General features: G+C 44.0%; 1 protein-coding gene across 7 annotated transcripts; it reads left to right on the top strand.

Moving 5' to 3' along the window:
- Window positions 1-807: 807 nt before the first annotated feature.
- MKRN1 (makorin ring finger protein 1) lies at window positions 808-22,165 on the top strand (the record flags this gene model as incomplete). Of its 7 annotated transcripts, none has more annotated exons than XM_080589466.1 (9): window positions 808-890; window positions 974-1,087; window positions 6,585-6,713; window positions 11,050-11,285; window positions 17,202-17,428; window positions 17,922-18,136; window positions 18,817-18,927; window positions 19,382-19,496; window positions 19,941-21,556. In XM_080589466.1, the coding sequence occupies 7 exons, from the start codon at window positions 6,592-6,594 to the stop codon at window positions 20,151-20,153; spliced, it is 1,239 nt and encodes a 412-aa protein (XP_080445592.1). In that variant the 3' UTR covers window positions 20,154-21,556. The 7 variants fall into 7 exon arrangements, with proteins under 7 accessions (XP_080445592.1, XP_080445590.1, XP_080445591.1 ...); XM_080589464.1 differs by having other exon boundaries at window positions 814-900; XM_080589465.1 differs by having other exon boundaries at window positions 845-890; window positions 19,382-19,505.
- Between the last annotated feature and the right edge of the window lie 947 nt (window positions 22,166-23,112).

The raw sequence follows: 23,112 nt of genomic DNA, 5'->3' as shown, positions 1-23,112 counted from the left end.
TAATGAGATGCATCCCAAGTGTGCTTACGGGATTCTTGTCCCTAAAACCCCCGTGAGTGTGGGGAAAAGTGCTCAAACCCTGATGCCCCTCGGCTTTCAGGTCCCTGTGGGTGTCTACGGGTGTCCTAGTGCTCAAGCAGGCTGAGCTGGGGGAGCGAAAGCATGGCTGTGAGGGGCTGAAATCGGTGGTGTGTGAGGAAAAAAACCCACATTTTTCCTCTCTGTGAACGCTCGCTGCAGTGCTGCAGCACAGGCTGCTGCAGGGCTGGTCTCACAGCCCAGATCGCTGCCCACGGAGCCCGGTGTCAGCCACTTGGTCGGTCTTTTATTCCTTATGCGTACCGTCAGGGCAATTACCAGTCCGTTAACACCGGTGTGTGTGCTTTGCTTGTTTATTTCAGTCACAAATTGAGAGTTCTGTTTGCCCAGGCGGGTGCCTCCCACCCCATCCCATCCCATCCCCCCCCGGGGCCACCCGAGGGCACGGCATCCCGCCTGCAGGCGGCCCTCCCCCCCCCGCGCCGCCTCAGGCCGGCCATCTTGTGCCGCCGCCCTCCCTCCCTCCGAACAAAGGCCGCGGGGCCGCGCGCCCAGCCGCTTCCCGCCGCCGGCCGCGCCCGCGCTGCGCGCCCCCGCGGGGCCGCGCCTAACGGCCCGGCGCGGCCGCTGGCCTCCCCCCCCCCCCCCGCGGGTAACGGCCGCCCCGCGCAGCGGCAACGCAGCCGAGGGGGCGTTCCCGCCGCAACCCCGGCCAATCGGAGAGACCGACGAGGAGGGGGCGTGGCCTCGCCGCGCCCCGCCCCTCCCGCCCCGCCGCCGCCGCCCGGCAGGCCGCGCTGCCGGAAGTTCCGGGCTGCGGCCGTGCGGGATAAACAGTAATGGCCGAGGCGGTGGCGCTGGGCACGGCGGCGGGCGCCGCGGCGGCGGCGGCAGCGGCGGCGGCAGCAGCAGCGGCGGCAGCCTTGGGGCCGAGCGCCGCCGCCGCGGCGGCGGCCGCGGAGGAGGCGGGCACGCTGTTCGGGCCCGCGGCCGTGCCGCCGCTCGCCCTGGGGCCGGGAGGCGGCTGGACCAAGCAGGTCACCTGCAGGTAGGCGCCGCGCGGGCGGGCGGGCGGCCGCCATTATCCGCGCCCCGTCCCCTCCCCGTCCCCTCCGGCGTCCCTCCCCCGCCGCGCACGTAGGCGCCGCCGCAGCGCCCCCCCCCGCTGCCTTACCGGTAACCCCGTGGGGCGGGGCGGGGGGGGTGGAGGCGGCGGCCTCCCGCAGTGCGGGGACACCGGGCCCGGATCGGTGCCCTCCCCGCCCCGGCATGGCGCCGCTGCGGCACTGCGGAGAGGAGCGGGCCGTGAGGGCCCTTTATGTGCAGCAACAGCGGGCATCCCCCCCCCCATCTCCACCGTTTATCCTTAAATAAAACCCGAATATAACTTGAATCTAACGTATATAACTTGAGCCTCTTCCAAAAAGAAAAGAGGAAAAGGAGGGGGCTCCAGATTGTTCCACCAGCTCCGCATCCCCTCCGCGTTCCTCCCCGTGCACGCCGCTGGGCCCCGGCTGCTCCGTCATCCCTTTGTGCCGCCCGCACCGCCGCGCTCCCGTTAGCCGTGGGGAGCGTCGCCCACGGGCACCGCCGCGCGCGGGGCTTGGCCCGCCGGCAGCCGGGGTAATGGTTGGTGGAAGGGCGGCTGGACGGAGGCCGCTGGTGAGGAAATGGCCGGGCAGGGTGCTCAGCTCCGCGCTCCCGCCGGGGCGGGGGTTAGCGCTCCCTCTGCGGAATGCGCCGCAGCTCTTCGGAAGACCGAAAGGCTTAACTAGGCGAAGTCGCGTTACGGGGCGCGGGTATTTGCCCAGCTAACGATGAATCAGCTAGAAGACAAGAAGACGGCGACTGCCGTAGTGCAGAAGCAGAGCAGTTAGTTTGGGGCCGTGCCGGTCAGCGAGTGTCCAACGAATGCGTTTCTTTATGAATGCCCAGGACTAGTGGGAAGTTAAAGCTGGTCCTTTGTAATGATTTACCTGCTTTAACGTGAGCTTAAACAAGAGTAAGATCTCAGCTTTCGGCCTAATGAGCCTCTGCATTCTTTTTTGACTAATACTCTTAGCCCTGCCATTGCTTGCTTGTTCATTTCTTTGTTTGTTTGTTTTTAGTGGGCCCTTCCAGTTGTAGGCAAAAGGGCTTTCCTCAGGCTTTAAAATGAAATTAACAATTCAACTTTGTCTTCTGGGGCTGTGTGATAAGCTAACAAGGACTACACCCTATTGAAACCTAATTCAAGAAAATGAAATTCTTATCGAGAGAACATACTACTCGTTATTGTATCTAGTTGTACCTTTATGAATGAGCTAGAGGTTTCAAGTGCAAGATGAAGGGGTTCAAAACCATTTCAAAATAGCTTTTTTCAGCATAGTATCTAGAGCAGCTTCTGGTTCGAGTAACACTGCAGAGTTCCTTGTGTTTCTAGGCTTTATTTATCTGAGCTGTCATAGGGGTCACAGCAGATGCTGCCTGAAAAACTTCAGAGAAATGGGGCTCTCTTCAGGACAAATCCTCTGCATTTTGTGGTTGGTGGAGGAATACTGCTGTCCTGTTAGAAGTGAGAGTTTCAGAATTGGTAGGGGAAGCTCTTGCTGCTTTTTTGAACGCTCGATGTGATAAATTAGTTGGTTAATTGCTCTTGTTACGTCAGGGTGGTGTCCCTGGGATGGACGACTGCCATCTTGGAGCGGGAAACACAATGACTAAGAGGAAGGACTTTGATGTTCCCGAGACTTGTAGTTCTGCGGATGGTGCCCTTATGCAGCTAAGATTTAGACCTCTGGATGAAAAATGGTGGATTCATCCTGTTTCTTAATAGGTCATGAGAAGTAACTTTGTTACATTTCTATGGCTCAGCAGTTTTCAAGGCTTTTGTGCTGTGGGGAAAAAATCCTTTAATTTGGAATAAGATGTAGGGGAATAAGTAGTTATGAAATTGAGTTTTATTTCACATTTGATCCTTTTGTTACTGGTATGTTTGAAATAAGAAAAGGAATGGTAGTCCTGACCAAGTGTCTCTGCACCTCCTGTTTTAGGTGGATACGTAGTTTTACTGAGCAGTGGTATAGCCAACGTTTAAACCCAAGACTTGGTGCTGATAGCTCCAGATATTTGGGCTTTCCAGATTTCATGCAGCAATACCTCAGCTCATCGAGTTGGTGTAAATGGATTGCGTTTCACTTGTGTGTTCAGCAACTGACCATAAATAAGACCCTCTAGCAGCCCATTGCTGTGTTTCGAGAGCTGGCTGCATGTTTGTAACTTTGCTGCTCTTCCTTAGAGCCTAGACCAGGTATTTACTTGTCATTAGCGTGAAGATCCTGACTCACTGAAGTGTGCCTCCTTAACGTGGTGTAACATGAGCGATAAGGTGTGGCGCGCAGGCCTCTGAAATGCTTGCTCTTATCTCCCCTTCTTAGCTGCTCTCTTCTGGGCACCCCGCTAGCCGCTTTCTGAAGGTTACAGCGAGGAGGGGACAAGCAGATCGATACCGCTGAGGCCTACTTTTCCCCTGTTTCATAAGTCTGCTACCTCCTGCAGAATTTCATCAGGCACCCGTGGCTGAGTGCCCGCGTGCCACGCAGGAGCCACGTGCCTGGCCTCTTCCCCAGCACCTCGTTCCCCAGGGGCTCGCAACCCGCGCAGGCCCCCCGAGGAAGCCAAAGCAGCCGTGCCCGTGTTCCTCCGAGGCTCCCATCCGCCAGCGACGGCGGTGTCTCCGTCCGTGGGGGAGGCTCAGCGCTGCTGCCAGGTGTGGCGTTCCTGTTCAGCAAACCCCGTGGCTTAGGAACGAAACGGGGTTACCTGGGAGCAGGACGAGGAGGGCCTGAGGTAAAGGACAAGCCACGCCTTGAACAAGCAAACCCGTTGCAAGCCTCGGGAGCTGTGGAGAGAAATATTGCAGAGTGGCTTCACTAAGAGGATTACACGTGTGAAAACTCCTAATGTATATTAAGCAAGCTGTCGGAAAGAAGCTAGTACGCGCTTAGGATTTTAGGCTGCAGTTGCCCGTGTTTAAAATAGCGTTGTCTTTTTAATAGAAGTCACTATACGTGTTTTTGTTCTAGCAAATGGCAAGTGATAGAAGCAATCACATCCTAACAGCAGGGAGAAAAATCTTTAGTGGTTTATTATATTTTTAGGCGTCGCTGAAATCAAGGTCATTAAAACTTGGAGAAACTTGAGAATTTAGGTATCCCTGACTTCCGAACACAGTCTAGGAAGGGAGGCAGGGAATTGGGCCTCTGTCTGACAGTGGGAGAGCCTCGCTTAGTGCCTGCAGGGCACTGTTCTTATCAAGTGCTTCTGGGGAGAAGTTCTCCCGTCAGCTGTGGCCTTTCTCCTAGTTGCCTCTCTCAGCCCCAGCAGCGTCCCAGCGCCGCTGGCTGAGGTGGGTCTGAGCAGCGACCTGATCCGGGCTAAGAATAACCGCGGGAGCCGCCGAAGGACCGTCGGGCTAGAGCTGAGGCGGCTCTCCGGGCTGAGTCAGCAGGCGGCCGGGGAGTTGCCTGCCCCGACACACGGGGGAAGCAATGCTGTGTCGAAATGAGCCGCGGGTGGAGACAGCAGCTCTTGAAGAGCTAGTGGCAGGCACTTAACAACCCCCTGAATTACTCCTGCCCCTGCTGGTGTGGGTCCCCTTCCTTAAAGAAGCCGGGGGATTCCAGCTGTGTTCCGGTTCCATGAGTTGGGTTGCTGGGCTCTCGGCTCTGAGGAGGGTTTGTCTGTAGGCGGGTGAGCGGGTTGTGTTGTTGCGTTTGTGTGTTTTTTTTGGGTGGAGGTTTCTTATTTGTCTTTGTGGTGGATAACGCTGACTGTGGAGCGTGTGGTTTGTTTTGTTTCAGTGCCCTGTTCCTGGTGTGTGCTGGCAGAGCTGTTGGTGCAGCCACCTGGCAAACCTGACTAACCTACTCACTGCTCTGGGGAGAATATCCTGCAGTGTCATCTGGCCTTTTTATTATTTATTTCTCTGTAGGATTGTGTTTCTTATCTGGTTTGCTGTGTAGCTGCAGCGTACAGACAGGTGGTATTTTTGAGGTGTGAATTTCAGCCTGATGGCTAGCGTCAGCTGGTGGCTTATAAAACCACATTAGCTTTTCTCTTCTTAGTACCTTGAATAAGCCACTGGTTTTGCATACCCTTTATCAGTCCTCTTAAGACTTGCTTCAAGTTTCAGTATTTCCCTGGTATTGGGCTACAGATAGAGCTCTGCTTATGTCATTTGGCAAAGTGTTGCCTTTGATTTATCTGGCATCCTAACAATGCAGCAGCCGAAGTACCCATGCAGAAGCTCACGCCGTTCAGTAACCCTTTATGTGTCCGGGTATCAACTTGAATGTGCTGTTTTGTGAAGAGCCCTCCCAGTCTTAGCTGGCGCTGTGAAAGGTGATCCTGCTGTCTGCTCCCCTGCCTCGGAGGACCTGGTGCTGCTGGCTGTGCAGGGGTAGTGCCAATGCAGAGCAGTGCCGGTGGGTAGCAGGAGGGCAGGCCTGCACCCTTCAGCAGCAAGATGGAAGCAGATAATACCTTTCCAAGTCCGAATCTCCACTCGAGTGGTTTGTAGACAAGCTAAGGATTTATATGAGACCTGAACCTGAATGATTTTCCGTGTGTACTAAATCTCTGTTTTCAACGAGTTCAGAGTTTGCAGCTTGCTTCATATCTGAGGGCCAGTGCCCTTTGTAAGCTGAATTGTTAGTAAGCAGTTCTTACGTAGGATTTTTGGTGGTGGGGGTAGTGATTAATACTTCTATGTTGATTGGGTAAGATGTACTTTAAATTGAGTTTTCATTTGTGGCTCTCGTGAGCGTACAGAGTCTGAGTAGTTACAAGGCCTCAAATTTAAAGAAGCTTGTGTCTTCTGGGTTAAAACTTAAACCAAATGGAAAAACACTGTTCAGTTTTCTTGAGCAGATGAATTTGAGGGTATTTAACTGAACTTGCCTTATTTGAAATGCTAAAATTTAGTGAACTGTCCAATTTAAGACAGGCAGCACAGTACTGAAGCAGGGTGCTTCTACTGATTATCTGGCTCCTATGGCAAAAACTAATGTGCATGTTTAGTCAAATACAACTATCCATTAACAACACGTATTGCATTCTTAGGAAATTACTCCTGGTTCAATTATTTACAAATTAAGAATAGACTTTTTTTTTTAAAAAAGGAAACTTTTAGGATATGGCTGTTTTTGATGTTGGATTCAGTGGTAGGCTTGTCTAAGGTTTTTGCTGGTGTGTCAAAACACAGGAGCTACTGATAAAACTTTGTCCCCAGCCCAGGATAAGGTTTACTTTACATTTGTTTTTTTTTTTTCAGGCTTCTCTAAGCATAAGCCCTTATAAACTCAGTGCAGTTCATTGGAATTGCTAAGGCTTCATCTTTTTTCAGACTTTCTCATTTGTGTGTTTATACTGGGACATGGTCCCATGAGTCATTAGTGATGTTCTTAATTCAGCATACCGTGGTTTATAAAATAACTCATCATCCAAATACTGTGTTTACAGATTCAGTGCTTGTTCTTAATTCACAGTAATCTTCTGTCTTATAGGTATTTCATGCATGGAGTTTGCAAGGAAGGAGACAACTGTCGCTACTCCCATGACCTGTCCACTAGTCAGTCTGCCATGGTGTGCAGGTATTATCAGCGAGGATGCTGTGCTTACGGAGATCATTGCAGGTAAAAAAATGCCACTGACCATGCTGTATGGGAATAATTTTGTTCCAAGGCCCTGAGTAGAGAGTTTGTTGACCAAAAAAAAAATAAATGAAACTTTCTTGAAGTATTTCCCACTTCCATTGCATCTTCAGAGTTTTATTAAAATTAGTCACAAGTGGCCTTCTCTCACTAAATACTGTAGTGTTTGCTTTGGTTTTGAGAATAAGTAAAAGTGAGACAAGGAGAGAAGAGAACGGGTTTCAATAAAAGCAGTGGTTGTCAGGATGTGATTTTTGTTAATGAGTTGAGGAGATGAGTTGAAATCTGAGACTACATTCAGACTGGCTGAACTGATGAATGAGTAACATTTGGTAGATGATAAAGCCTGAACAGGTATGAATATTTTTTTATTCTCTCTTTCTTCAGGAATTGTTGTTCAGACAGTTGAACTGCCACTTTTGAAAAAGTAACTGGAGTATAGTCGTGTAGGTTTTCAAAATGCTACCTGTACAAATTGACCCTACCGTATGAAAACATGTAACTTAACCTATGCTCTTGAAAAAGAGAAGAAGAAAAGCGTCAACAAAGGAAACCAATGCTTTCCTAGTGTAGCAAAGCTTTGTAAAGGCTTAGGGATGTTTTTTTACATCATCTTAAATTCACTTTATTGAAAAAAAAAAAAAGTCACCAGGAGTTGTAACATTGTCTTGTTGCAGCTCTTATGTGTGATTAAATTTGTATCATGACCACGTATGGTAACTCACAGTTAGTTTTACTTTCATGTTTAATGCACTGCTACTATGTATAAGGAAGATAGACCTCTAGCCCTCTGTATATCTGCCAATGCTACTTTCATGATCATGTAGATTGGTGGTCTCCAAACTTTTTTGATCATGTATACCATCAGTGAAAAATTTCGGAACACGTAACTCTAATGAATGTAGATTTACAGATAAATTATGTAGACGTACTGCTGTACTAATAGATCTTGTGCATTAAAACATTCACAAAAAGGTGGAGATTAAAATTTTCAATTATTAACTGTACAAAACCTTTTTGCTCTCACTGAAAATATTGTATTTTTTTTACTGAGAGCAATGTGGTTCAATATGCTTCATTATTTTTCTTAAAATCTCAGTTTAACGTTTTGATACAGCATTTTGAAGGTCTGGTTGTAAGTTCAGTTTGTCAGTACTTGGCCTTAATGGCTGTTACAACTGAAAAAGATCACTTGCAAAGATAAGTAGATCCAAAAAGAACTTCGTTGTTGGCTGTATTTACTAAATCGTGATGCTCATTTTTCATTCCTGTCCACCAAATATGTAAAGATTTTGTTGAAATTTGGCTAATAAATTTCTGACTTCTGACATCAATTTTTCTTGCAAACTAATCAAATGAGTCTAAGGCACACTGAAACTCTATTTAGAAGATTTATAAACAATCTTCTAACATGCTTAGAAGTTCTTAAAATGTACAAATATGAGTGTTTCAATGGGTAACATGCTTTCATTGTTTTTGGCAATGAAATCATATAATAATGGAAATGTTTCCAAACAGCCGTTTTCAATATGTCATCTCCATAGCACTAGCTTCTTTCAAAAAGCAATTACTTTCTCATTCTGAAAATGTCACTTCTGCCTTGAAGGGACAGTTTAAGTGTGTTAGTGTTTCGAAAATATCTGTTAGGTAGCATACTAGTCACAGCCACTTCTCATCACCGAAGAGTTCAGTAGATTTGCAGCACTTGTGGTCTTAGGAAAGAAAAAGGCATGACTCATCTTTGACAGCTCCTTTAAGCACTTTGCTGTGAGATAACCAATAAACCTCAGTGTGGTACAGAAGGCTTTCTTTGTTACTTTCCTTTTCATTACAAAATATTGGAAAGATTTGGTGATTTCAAGGTTTCATTTTTGTAAAGTTAACCGTATCAACAACATCCTGTAGCATTTTGTGCACTTTCTGGCTCTAACTTCTTTGCTACAATATCTTGCTTGTGAATGATGCAGTGAATGAATTTTGCGTGTGGAGCTTTTTGTAATCTTACCCTGGAATGCTTTATTCTAGTCAATGCAGCTGTTCCTTCAGTGGTTACACTTGCACAGTTTTTCCCCGTAAAACATTCTTTTTATTAAAGAGGTCATTTACTGTTGAGAATATATCTTCTTCTCCAGTACATCTCTCCTTTAGTGGCTCACAAAAAAGTGGTTCATGTATTTCATTGTTGAAACAGAATCTGTTGAATACCATAAGCTGAGATGTGTTACTAACAAGTACTTTCATCTGCCTCTATTGTAAACCTCCCACACTGCGTAATTTGTTCTAGTACTTGTTTCTTTGAATCTTCAGCAGTGTTCTGTGTCTTCCAACAGTATTTACTGACAGGAAGGCGCTTTCATTTGTTGCTGTGTTGTTTTCCATGCATTATTTCAGCCGTTTTTACCATATCAGGAAGAACAAATATTCTGATTTCTTTGTGGCTTTTTGTCTTTTTGTTACTATTTAAGAAACCTCAAAGACGCTTCTCAACGTTTGTCGCTTTTTTGTAAAACATTTGACTGAGTATCGCATGATTTGAAATATCTCTGGAAAAAATTATAAAAGTTTGTCTTAATGTTCAGAATGCTTAGCTCTTAAATGTCTTGTTAACAGTGATGGCTTCGTACTATTGTTAGCTAATACCTGAAGGCCTAATATGCACTTAGTGCAAGGCTCGTTATGAACAGTGGTGGATCTGTATTACAAATTTGTATTTCAAATAGTCCTCTCGGTAACTTTGATTTTTTTTCCCAAGTTTTTGTCAGACTTGATTAGGTCATCACTGTTTTTAACCTTGTACCATGGTTGAGGAAGAGCTCATAGTAAGTGGAAGTGTCAGCTCTGGCATCTTGTTTTGTGTTCACATTCTGTGTTATCTTCAATCCACAGTTACTTCGCAGGAATCTTTTTAAACTTCTTGTTTGTTTTGTGAGGGTGAGTTGAGTTAAAAGTTGATAATATATAACCTGTGGCACTATTTAATGGGGCAGGTATAAACTGTAACGCATTAAAAGCAAATGAGTGAGGGCGCTGCTGTCAGTCCCTCTGCATTATGGATCACCCGCTCCTCCTTGAGTACACCTTGCATACCATATGTGATGGGACCCTTTGACATATAGACTGAGTAAGGATGCTGGCCTCAATCCATGTGTTAAATATTACTAAAGCTTAATTTCCGATTTTTTTTTTTTAAATAGAGAAATTCTAATACTTCCTTCCTGAATTCCAGTGGAATTGTCTTGCATAACACCTGGAGTGCATGTACCTTGCTTTGGAAAACACTTATGTAGAGGTCTGGAGGCTTGTGTTTTAAACTTGTTTCATAGCTTCCTTGAGATTTCAGAGCTGACATTCAGCTGGGAGCACTTCTTTAATATGCAAGAACTGTGATGCATTGTTGTTTTCAATCTGACACAAGGCAAATGAATCACAATTGCTTAAAGGTTTTGTATAATCTCCAAGAATTCTCTACCTTAATCCTTGAAATTAGTCAGCAAATACCTATGACTTCATGGGCGAATGAATTATTGTCTTTGTAGTCTACTAGCTGCTGGAAGATCATTTTGAGGGAAATGGTGCTTCCCTGTTGTTCAGAGGGGGTAAGAGTCAAAGTGTTCTGAGCATCATTTTCCACATAAGATGGAGACGTTAGAAGTGATTACTAAAATTCAACATAAAATCTGAATGAGGCAAGATGCCAAGGTAAGTCAGTTCAGGTCATGTTGCCCAGGGTGTTGTCCGGTCAAGTTTTGAGTATCTGCAAAGACAAAGATTGTGTAGCATCTCTAGGCATCAGTTTCAGTGTTTGAGTACTCTCACGGTAATTTTTCGTCTAATAACTTACTGTAACTTTCCACTTTGAACTTGTCTGCTGGCTCTCATCCTATCACTGCGCCTCTAAGAAGATTTTGCTATTCCGTCCCACCAAGTAGATGAAGACAGCAGTATCTGCCGTTAGTCTTCTCAAAGCTGAATGAACTCACTAAAGTTGATAATACTATATGTGTATAATAGGTACATCACCAGTTTTGGAAATAATAGAACTTCATTCTATGGAAGTTAAGTAAAACTTGTGTGCGCTACTCTATTTCTTACAAAATGACAGAGTAAGTACCTTTGGTTTCATTAGGCAGTGCTGACACATTACAGAAATTCATCCGCTTGTGTAAAGAGTCATCAGTGGCATTCTCTTCCAAGCCGCTTCTAGGTCTTTCTTCAGTATAGGGTGTTTACATCGCAATCGGTTGATGTCCATAAAGCAACCAGAGGGATTGGAAGTACTTTTTTGTGATGAGTTGACATGATGTGTTTTAATTTTTAGATATGAACACACCAAGCCACTGATACAGGAAGAAGAAGATGTGACTACTGTGAATCCAGATGAAAAAATTTATCCCTCAGTATCTTCAGACCTTGCATCATTCCCTGATGAAACCATTGAAGAAGAAATTGTTGAGTTAGAAGCTGAAGATTTAGATCTGGCAGCTGCAGGAGTAGGTGTTGAAGACTGGGTGAATGCTGTAGAATTTGTCCCTGGGCAGCCATACTGTGGACGTGGTAAGCTGATCATGGGATAACAGTAAATTTCTGCCAAGGGTCAACAGTTTCTACATAGTGCATTTATTTTAATACTTCTGGTTTTGTTGAGTACAGCTATTCAGATTTATGAATCACTTCAACTGCTCTGTTGTGAAGTTCTACCTGAGTTTTCTGGCATGAATAATAGGATCATTCCACATCAGTTACTACTGCTGTTACGATGTTTTAAAACCAGGTATACTTAAAGACAGTCTCTGCATACTTGTAAAGGTTTTCCAGTGGAGATGCAGATTCCTGTAGAATCATCTGAAACCATATGCTTGCTTTCATGAATCCCATGGCAGTTCAGACCAGAGGCTGAAAATTGTATATTCTAGTTACCTGAGACTTGTCTTTATAAGACTGAGATGGCTCATCTGAGAATGAGATTGGAAAAGCTCATCAGATGGGACCGGACTGTTTGTAGCATACCTGTCATCTGCTTTCCTTGCAAAAAGGTAGCACCAAGACTTAAATTTAGGGGAGAAGTAGGCTGCGTGTGTTTATCATAATCTTTGATATCTGGCTGTCTAAAACTAAAGACTTATGGCCTTGAATAATCAAATAATTGACTGAATCCTAAACATATCCTTTATGACATAACTTCAAATTATTCTGGGCATAAAGTGCTCAGATAATACTTGTTAGCAGTGGCTCATCTTTTACCATTAAGACAAGGCATTCTGCTAATGCAGATGAATCTCTGATTTGTGACTAAATGCACTATCTTGAAGATGACCTTATGGCCTCGCAAAGAAAATAGCGACAATTCTTCGGATACTCAGTTTTTGAGGTACAGGTGCACCACGCTTCCATATTTGTTCTGCTGCTGTAACTTGTGCTAGATGTTCTGGAATAACTGAGGGAGAGCAGAAAGGTGGCGATATAAGAAATGCTGAATTGTTTTGCATCAAGTCCAACTGCCTGACCACTTCAGGGCTAACCACAGGTTAAAGTATTTTTTTAAAGGCATTTTCCAAATGCTTCTTGAGTGCTGGCAGGCATGGGACATCAACCACCTGGCTAGGAAGCCTGTTCCAGTGTTCAACTACCCTCACAGTAAAGAGTTGTTTCCTAACATCCAGTCTGAACCTCCCTGGCACAGCTTTGCACCAGTCCTGTGTGTTTGTCATCAGTTACCAGCGCGAAGAGACTGGCACCTCCCTCTCCTCTTCCCCTCCTCAGGGAGTTGCAGAGAGCAATGAGGTTGCCTCTGAGTCATTTTCTCCAGTCTGGACAACCCACATGTACTCAGCTTCTTGTCACAGGACATGCCTTTCAGCCCTTTTACCAGTGTTGTTGCATCCTCTGGATGCATTCAAGTACCTTAACATCCTGTTTCTATTGTGAAGCCCAGAACTGCACACAGTATTTGAGGTGAGGCCGCACCAATGCTAAATACAGTGGAAGAATCCCTTCTTTTGACCAGCTGGCTGTGCTGTGTTTAAGGCACCCCAAAATGTGGTTTGCCCTCTCGGCTGCTAGATGTATGTACTGGGTGGCAATAATTGTCCCAGTGTGAAAGCAGGTATGTGAATTGATGGTAAAAAACTAGTTTATATAGGATGACTTTCTTTCAGTATCTCTAGAACTTGAGGCGTCTGACATCTGTCTTAACATGTCTTATACTGTCGTGTTTCCTATCTGAAGATTTATTAAGGCACAGACCTCCTCCCTGGAATTCTAGAGATCTGATGTGTGTTGCATCAAGTTGAAATGGAGAATCTCCTTTATGTAAAAAGATTTTCAGGAAAGTGGTCCTGGAGTCAAGAGGAAAAGAAGTTGAGGTCAAGATTATTCAAGAATGTTCATTAGGTATCTTTCATGAAGTGAAAGTCTTTAGTCAGAAAGCATCAAAAAAGGTTGAAAACACTTTTGTTCAGTTTCACATTGGTTTGCTATAATACGCTTGTGTTTTGAGAGGCACGTGCTTATGATTCCCACAGAGAGGGATGATTAGGAGATGAGTTCACCCTGCAATACCACAGTTTCGTGGTTTTGGGTGGCATCACTAGAGGAATGGAAGTTTCTGTTCCATAGCTGGCCTAAGGCTTAATACATTTAAAAAAAAAAAAATCAACGTTGTAGAATTTTAGGATTTGTCTGGAAGTACTTATATGCAGAAGACTTGTCAGTGTTTGAAGCTTTATACTCCTGATTGTTGATTACTGTTTTCCTTTATTTTCTGAGGCAAGCAATATGCACTTAGCCTAGCTCTCTTTCCATTCAGATTCTACGTATTGAATTCTTGCAGCATGGAGAGACACTTGCTGTCTTTCATTGTAGAGAACTATATATTTTTTCCCTTTTAAATGGTGGACATGAGGAGCAGATTAACCTTATTGAAAATATCTACTAACAGAGTATGCTAAGTATATATCTGTCTTTATACATTGAAGACTGGAAGATTTTCATGGAAGAAACTGTTAAACTTCTTGGAGTGGGTTTAAGTGGACTGGAGTGCTTTTGTTCCATGTACCCTATTAAGGGAAACAAGTAATCTGAATAATCCTTTTAAGAGATCAACATATGAATATAGCGTAGGCTGAAGCTGGAGAAAGAAAGGTCGTGAAAGCAAATACTCTTTATTTTATAGGCCCTGCTTCATGTTGACAGACGAGATAATATCTAATGCCTTCAGAGTTCTTCTAATGAGTTCTTCAGAACTGGAGAGATCTTCTTCCTCTTAGCCTAGATGTATTGTCATCCATTATCATAGGAGCTAGTAACCATATTCTTTTCAGTACGTTCATTCTATAACAAGGTGGAACAAAACTGTAACAGATACGAGATGTTCATGCAGGGCTTCAGGAAGCATTGAGGTATTATTACTAAGTATACCTCTTATTACTAAGTAAAACTAGTAATTTCATTTTTATTTCATGGAAATAGAGCTCTAGCTGAGGGGAAGTGCTGGGACAGCACAGAAGACAGACTGGAAACAAGCGTCACTTTCAGCATGTTCTCCCACCTCCTACCCTGTCATATCCTGTAGGAGTACCTAAAGCCATTATTGAAGACTGACATTCACAGAGCTGTGTCTTAGTGGCTAGACGTCTAGACAACAAGAACTGGTTGTATCTTTTGTACAAGGGTGGTATTGTGGACTTGGCTGGAGTTTAGTAGCTATACTCAATATTGTGCTTAGTGATTTCAGTCTTCAGTATTGTAGTTTTTTTGTTGTTTAAACAAAAGTTCTGTATATGTAGCCAAAATTTGAAGTTCTGCTCTCTCCTGTTGTGGCCTAGCATAAAAAAAATAAATGGGTTTGTAAGTCAGACTTTGGGGTAAGACTTCAAAGCCTTTATTTTCAAAGAACATGAAGTGTTTTTTAATGAATAAAACCCTTCCTGGATAAAGATTTGGCCAAGGATATTCCTCAGAGCAGTGCGGGTGACTCCGGAAATTTTTTCCATTAAGAAAAATCTCAAATGTGCCTCTGTTTTCAAAGTACGCATTTCCCAGGGATGTAGGATTGCCTTAAGCAAAATAAAATAAAAAAAAATCTTGCCAGTCCCATTCAAAGAAATATCCACTAAACTTTCCTTCCTTGGTAGGTTTAAAAAAAAAAAAAGGAAAATCTGATAGCATTACCTAGAAAAAAACACTGGCAAAAATGATAGCTGAGGGTATAGAAACTGACTGGTAGTTGAGATTTTTGTTACTACCTTTGGAGAAGGTGATACATTTCAAACACCAGTAGAGGGGGGTGGAATTCCAATTAATGGGTACAAATTTTCATATTGTGTTTAGGCCAGAAGGTTAAGACCCTAGTAAATGGTTACTTGTGAATTAACATCAAAGAAGAGTAACTAGAACTCACAGGGAAGAGGAGGTAATGAAGACTTTTGTTTTTCTGGTTCTGAACCTTTTGCTGAAAATGAGCAGGTTAAAAGTTGACTTATACTTCTGAAAAGCAATTAAGTGACTGTTACTAGCAAACAGATTTGTCTAAGATCAAAGTCAGAAATGGTTCTACTTCTATGCGAAGTCAACAGGAAGCAAACTTGACCTTTTTTTGAGTATTTTTCCTGCACTAATCTTTGATACTTGCTTCTCCCATTAAACGGTGAGCTCTCCAGGACCTGCTTGTTCTTTCCTCTATATCTAAAGGCTACCAAGCTGATAGATGTTTTATTAGATTCTATAAAACCATTAGTGCTCAAAGGAAGCAATGGACATGGTGAAGGGTCCAGAGGGCAAGACATAGGAGGAGCGGCTGAGGCCCCTTGGTTTGTTCAGCCCACAGCAGAGCAGGCTGAGGGGAGGTCTCATGGCGGCCTGCAGCTCCCTCACGAGGGGAGCGGAGGGGCAGGCGCTGAGCTCTGCTCTCTGGGGACAGCGACAGGACCCGAGGGAACGGCATGGGGCTGGGACAGGGGAGGGTCAGGCTGGGGGTTAGGAAAAGGCTCTGCACCCAGAGGGTGGTCGGGCACTGGGACAGGCTCCCCAGGGATGTGGTCAGAGCACTGAGCCTGCTGGAGTTCAAGAAGTGTTTGGACAACACTCTCAGATGCATGGTCTGATTTATTTTTTTTGGGTGGTCCTGTGTGGAACCAGGAGTTGGACTCAATGATCCTTGTGGGTCTCTTCCAACTCAGGGTGTTCTGTAATTCTATCTTGCATCTTTGCTTCATGGGGTAAATCTGTGTGAGTGTGCAGCCTCTGATTCCTTTTGAGAAAGTGTCCTTTACTCTTAGTAATCCAAGTATACCTTCACTTGTGTGCTTGCTTCTCCAAATCTAGTGCTCATAAGGCTTATAAAGCTCCACTTTCAAAAGCACATAAGACTTTTTTCGTTCTTATTAATATAACCAGTAACTGTTATAAAATCCAGTTGCTGTTCTTCCTTGTATTTTTGTATTTGTCCTGGATATAATAATTCTGTAATCTTCCTGCATTTATTATATCTTAGAACTGCTTTTGTCTTGTAACTTGGTTTATCATCCTACTTTATCATGATCTCAAAAGGCTGTTTGGCTTGTGGTGAGACAGAAGCGTGTTTTTAAGAGGAACAGGGAGAAGTCTTAAGCAGGGCCTCTCTTCCCTATTTAGATAGGTTCTACAGATTTCAGTTACCTTCAGAGTATGGTAGGGAGTTCATTTAGTGTTTTGGTGTCTTTTTGCAAAATTGATGGCTGGCTTAGAACGTAATGAGAGTACCTTGAAAATCTCAGGGTTTCTTAAAGTTAGGTTTGTATGTCTGATACTGATGTTTTGATAAGTCCAGACTAGGTATCTGTTTTGGGTGGGGTCTTTTTGCAATAGAATAAGGTTATAGGGATCTGGACAGGGCTCTTCTGTTATTCATGCAGGTGTTTGGGAGTCTAGAAATAGAAGTTACTTCATGCTGATCAACAACATGGCTTATTAACCTCCAAGTGAGGAACTGCTTGTGTGGTGTTTCCACGTTGGCATTTCTTATGCTGGATGCACCTCTGTTGCTTCAGCTGTGTAATTGTTGGGGGGGAAAAAAGCGATGTTAGCTGGTGTGGAACTGATTCTCAAAGCAGAGAGATTTTTCACGTTACTTAATTGCTGCTGAACCGTGGTTTGCATAATGCTCTTGAGCTGCTGAGAACTAGTGAGATTTTCTAGTGTAGACCTAGCCTGTAAATGGACTTGAATCTGACCACTGAAATCTTTACAGCTTTAATCTTGTCTGAATTGAAGGAAGAACAAATCGCACCAGAAGTTAGTCTTGCTTTCTTGAGTGAGAAAATAGCTGTTGGTTCATACTGAGGGTTTGAAACTAGGACTGAAGTGAGCCTTTCTTTTTTGTTAATCCATTCGGATAACTTGAGCCGGGTCGTTCAAAGACTTTTTGGCGTTAAAACACACTCCTAATGCTATAAATCTGAATGTGTTGCTTACCATCCTTAATTTTGTTCCCAGCTGCTACTTCCTGCACTGAGTTACCCTTGGATGGAATGGTGATTGAGGAAGAATATGAGAAGCAGGAAGAAAACGAGGAGATGAAGAAGGAGCTATGCCCCTACGCCGCAGTAGGAGAATGTCGTTATGGAGAAAATTGCGTATATATCCATGGGGATGTGTGTGATATGTGTGGGCTGCAGGTCTTGCATCCAATTGATGCTGCCCAGAGATCCCAGCACATAAAGGTAAGCAGACAGCTGTCTGGTGTTAAACAGCCTTCAGTTGTTGCTTCCTAGCTCCTTGCAATCACTTGCTACTAATACCCTTTGATTTGAAGGTGCATGCAGGTCAGACAGAGAAAGAAATTCCTGTTGTGAACTGGACTGTTTCCTGTCAGAGCCATGTTCAAAAGCAACTGGGTTTCCTTATCTGTGCTGGGAGAGCAGTCTGTGTGAAGATGCTAAAGCTTTGTTCTTTGCCTAATAAAACTGGATGGTCTTTCAGATTTGCTTTTCTGATGTTTAAAAGCAATGTCTGAAGGAGTGAATTTGAACTCTGAATTGTTTCCCACTATCTAAGCAATGTATATATATATTTTTTGAGGATAAAGGCTTTGCAGCTTAATCATTTGTCATTTTGCATAAAGAATGGAAGAGTGAAACTGAGCTTAAAACCTGTTTGAAGTTCACCAGGTGACCAGCTGTCTCTGTAGTTGTTTTCTCTGTCTCTCCTTTTCAGTCTTGCATTGAAGCTCACGAGAAGGACATGGAGCTTTCATTTGCCGTCCAGCGTAGTAAAGACATGGTGTGCGGCATATGCATGGAGGTGGTGTATGAAAAAGCTAATCCTAGTGAGCGCCGCTTTGGGATCCTCTCCAACTGCAACCACACTTACTGTCTCAAGTGCATCCGCAAGTGGAGGAGTGCTAAACAATTTGAGAGCAAGATTATAAAGTGAGGCACTTTCCCATTTCGATTGTGCTATTTGTTGCTATGGAAGAACTTAGTAACTTGTGACAACTTGCAACAGACCTCCCCCCTGCACAGAGACTGCATTTAATACATGCTAACTTCAGTTTGGAAGTGAAGTAATTGTTAAGGGGTAACATTTACACTCTGATTTGGTTAATGTGGATTAAGTTTGCGAAAGTCACTTAATGATAGAAAATGACTTTCATTTCTTTAGTAGCATGTTGTCTGATGGTTACTGTTTGTCTTGGACACCCAGCCAGGAATCTGAAAACAGATTAACCAGTTCAGAATGTACGCTTCTTAATTCATTACCGCCCTAGTGCATTAATCAGTTGACAAACCATTTCTCCATTTAAAGGCTGTTCTAAAGAAAAAAGTCCAGTAAAATATATACAGAAATTGAAACAAAAATAAATTTATTTAATGCTAAAGAAAAAGGAGTCTGTGTGAAGTGTTTTTTTGAGACCAGCTGCCGTTGCTATTGAGTTCTTGAAGAGAGCTTAGGTTATCTTCATGTGTAAGAGAGAATACAGATCTAAAAGTCCATACAGCAAGTGCACTTGTACGGTACATTGTAAAGATCAATATATGCCATGATTTGTTGTGTAGGAGAGAGCGCCCTGTAATGTGGAGTTTTGCAGCACGGTCTGTTCATTCCCCAGGTCCTGCCCAGAATGTCGGATCACATCTAACTTTGTCATTCCAAGTGAGTACTGGGTGGAGGAGAAGGAAGAGAAGCAGAAACTCATTCAGAAATACAAGGAGGCAATGAGGTACGAGCACTGCAGCCTTTTGTCAAGTTGAGAACGCAGAGATAAGGGCACACATGGAGAAGAAGGATACTGATGTATCATATCTCCTTTCCACTCCCACTCGAAGTCCATCCTTACCTATCCACCTGCAAACGCATGCAACCACACAGTCACTAAGCTGTTCCTAAGTACTTTGACCTCCGTCTTTCCCTTGTACACACAAAACACCGGTGGTCTAGCCGTAAGGTGGTACAACTTGTGCTGTGCAAGCCCTCAGTGCCCCTGTGCACGCGTTGACCCACACCTACTGGGTACCAACGTTGTGTAATACATCATTTTTTTGCGTAGGTGTTGTACTGACAAAGTATCTTCAGCTTCAAATGATACCTGAGATCCCCTTGGACTATAGGTAAATGCAGTTCTGAAGTCTGGTTGGGTCTGCTGTGAGTAAGGGTTGCGATATTTTCCTTTCCAGCAACAAGCCATGCAGGTATTTTGACGAAGGCCGTGGGAGCTGTCCATTTGGAGGGAACTGTTTTTACAAACATGCGTATCCTGATGGCCGTCAAGAGGAGCCGCAAAGACCCAAAGTAGGAATGGCAAGTAGATCTCGGGTTAGTGGTGATGATTTGTGTTCTGTATGTGTATCTGTATATACAGAGACAGATCAAGAGGGGTGTGTGTTAAATCTGTCTTGAAGGGAATAGGGAAACTTTTTTTTTCTGACAGACCTGTGTAGTGGTGAATTTGAAGGAGGGGGTGGTCTAAAGTTTGGGAGTGATGGAGGCTAAGGTGTAAAAGAGTGAATTTAAAAAATGTTCCTGTTACACCAACAGCCTGAGGTAAAATGTTGGGCAGCATTAATAGGGATGTGTAAGAGTAGATTCTACGGGAGGTGAGTATATCCCTGAAGGAGAAACATGGTTTCCTACGTGTCAGAAAGTACACCAGAGGCTGACAGTGCTTGGCCCCTGGGAAGACTCTTGTCTTGTACCACTTGGTCACCTGGGGAAATGCTTGTGTTCCACTTGCAGGCCCAGCGAAGGAATCGGTTCTGGGAGTTCATCGAGGAGCGAGAGAATGGTGATCCATTTGAGACCGACGAAGATGAGGTGGTGACCTTTGAGCTTGGTGAGATGTTGCTCATGCTGTTGGCAGCAGGAGGTGATGATGAGCTAACAGATTCCGAGGACGAGTGGGACTTGTTTCATGATGAGCTGGAAGATTATTATGACTTGGATCTATAGCACCTGTCAGTGGAGTGTGGACTGTTGTCTTGGCTTCAGGCAGTAGCTATTACCTGTGGTGTTGTGGCAGTGCCTGTGTTTCTCCTAGGCAGGCCTATCAATTCCAGGTGCTGTTGTAATAACTTTTACCCAGGGTCTGTCTCTTCCCACCCCCTCCCATCCCAGGAGTGTTGTTTTTCCTCTGTTTAAACAAATAACAAGAAATCTTCAAAATGTTAGTTTTTGTAAAAATGAATTTAACTGTCAAACAGTTAGCTTAGGTTTGTTGCTTCATCTATGTACCCAACAGAGCTCACCCAGTTCCAGGGTTAAAGTGTTTACAGGACTTCCACACTCATTTTGAAGAGCCCAGATACAAAAATGAGCAGTGGCCATGCAGTGGGGATGTAAATTGGCTGATGGCCGTTCTTCTGTCCTTAAAACAATATTTCTGACTTCAGACCAGATACAAACAAACTTGTTCTGGCATCAGCTCCGTTCCAGCCCCCTCATGTACACATCTTCATTTGTGATTTTGGTCTCTTGTTTACTTGCACATTACTATTACTACTGTGTAACCAGAACCAGGTGTGAATGTTCCGGGTTTTTACTGTGTCTAGCATGAAAGGATCATGTCTTAGTGAAAGGAGAACTTCTATGTGTATATACAGATAAACGTAGAGTTGGACCTCAAGGATGGGAGACTCTGTATAAGTTAAAAATAATAAGACCACCGTTCATCCCCTCTTGGTGCATGAAGTCTAGCCTCCAATTGGACATGAAACTGGTTTAGTGGTCTCAGCTCAGTCTATTGCAATGATCTTAACTATTATGTGTAACTCCTTAATACACCAGCTCTCTTTCATGTGTATTATTAGGGTTGTCCAGGAGCAGAAATCTGGTTAGCTGAGGTGGGCTCGGAGGAACACCAGAGAGGCCCCTTTAGCTGTATTGCTCTTTAAACTTTAGAACTTGGTGCAACCACTTAGGCCGTGAGCTTTCCTAGGAAATCAGAGTGCCTCTCAGCTGCATCGAGGTATGCGTGCCCTTCAGCGTCGGAGTTGGGCGGGTTGCCTGGTAAAGCTGTTCGGCTTACGTGAGTTACTGCTTATGAAGTCAGTCATGCAGTTTCAGGCTGTAATTTGCATTGAGAAATTACTTTGCCACCAAAGCTCCAGTACAGGAATTTTAACCTTGCATTACATTATTGCTGTCTTTTATTGACTCGTGGATGCCCCGTGATCTGTTCTCCTGCTGCTCTTGTCCCCTAGACTGCCTCTCCTTTCACTTTTAATTGGAATGAGAAATTGTTCTGAGGTCTATAATGTAATGTTTTGCAGCTGCCTTTTGTAAGAAGCACTTTTCCCAAATAAAAACAAACAAAAAACGCAAAAAAAAAAAGCAAACAAAAAACCCCCCCAAAATTAAATGAGGTCTGTCTGTTTTTTTAAGTTTGAAGCTTCTGTATTTTAGCTTGATGATTTGGGGGAGGGGTGGTGGTGGCATGTGTGTTTGTGTAATACAAAGCCATTTGTCACTTATTCTTAACTCCTGCAGAATCGTGTCACACTAACATGAAGTTTTAACTTTGTTACAACCTTTCTAAAAAAGAGCCTATGATATAAAGAACACGTTCTGAACGGATAGCTGAGACCAGTGAACAGCCGGAAGAACAGATCAGCCCTTAGCGAGAACAGAGGTGGCTACCGTCTGCACTATGGTATAACTTTTATTTGTCCTGAGCCAAGTCAGCTGCAGTACATACTCTGTTGATAGTTTCCTGTCATAATGCTATTTGTACAGTAAGCCTGAGCATTGCCTGGGAATCCACATGCTTCCTGAAGCCTGTGTGTGTTCAGAAAGAAGTGTTCTGTTGAACTGCATAAATACAGTAGTTGCCTGCTAGCAATGTACTCAGACTTGTTGAGGAATGTGACTATGAAAAGATGAGCCGAACAGTCTACAACCATTGTCAGCTTCTCTTTTAAAGGAAACATAGTATATATTGAATAAATACCTAAGATACAGAAACTGAAGAGGCCTATGAAATTATTTATAGTAGTGTTAAGGTGAAAAAGGTATAAAGACTCCATAAACTTTCACCAACAAATCCCGACTTCAAAACAACAAAACAAAAAAATCAGGAAAAAAAAATGCATGCTGTTATTTGAAGTGCCTTGGCTTTACTCCCTGTGCAAGAATACATCTTTCTGCTTTGATCTGAAATTGTGTACCTCAATAGTGGGTGTACTGAGGGTGCTTCATGTAAGCAAAATGAGCCAGACATGGCAGTGATAACTGTAATAGGCAAAGATGTTTATGGACACAGCTGTAGCAATGAAATAGGAGAAGAGTTCTAAATATGTGAAATTTCTGCCCCTACTTGCTGCTGTTGCTGCTATCTAGGGGTATGCAGTTTATAGGGGTATGCAGGTTATCACTGGTGGTCAAGTCAGTGTCCACAGCTGCTTGGCAACAGCTTGATATGATTGCACTGACACTGCCTGTGTAGGCAGTTGAATTAAGGTTGATTTTGGAACGATGTCACTAAAGTGTATTAAATCACTTTAGGAGGTCCTACCTGGCCTGAGCTAACAAGGTAAAAATCTCAAGTGTGCAAGTTCTTATTAAAAGCTGATGTACTTTCAAGTAAAAGGGGCTCTTGCCCTGAATAAAGCAGCTTCACAAGGACTCGCATATCTCAGCATCATCTGTCATAGTTCTAGTCCTTATACACTCACTTGAGAGAGGTGTTTGAAAATGGCTTCAGGAGTCAGTACAGAAAGCAGTGAGTACAAAATCCCCCCCACACACCTGGAGCTGAATCTGTTTTTCTGGGGATTGGCAGATGTAGAAGCCCATGCCCACCCATAGTAGCAGCTGTCTTCTATAAGCCACAGCTGGGAGGAGCTGCTCTCACAAAACAGGGCTGTGGTTGGAGCATTTGGCTGGTTGGTTGAAAGGAAGGGTTGGCTTTGCT

The sequence above is a fragment of the Anser brachyrhynchus genome (genome assembly GCF_964034855.1).
Source record: "Anser brachyrhynchus genome assembly, chromosome: 1".
NCBI lineage: Eukaryota > Metazoa > Chordata > Aves > Anseriformes > Anatidae > Anser > Anser brachyrhynchus.
Note: the sequence above shows the minus strand (reverse complement) of the source record. Positions and strands in the feature narration are given on the sequence as shown.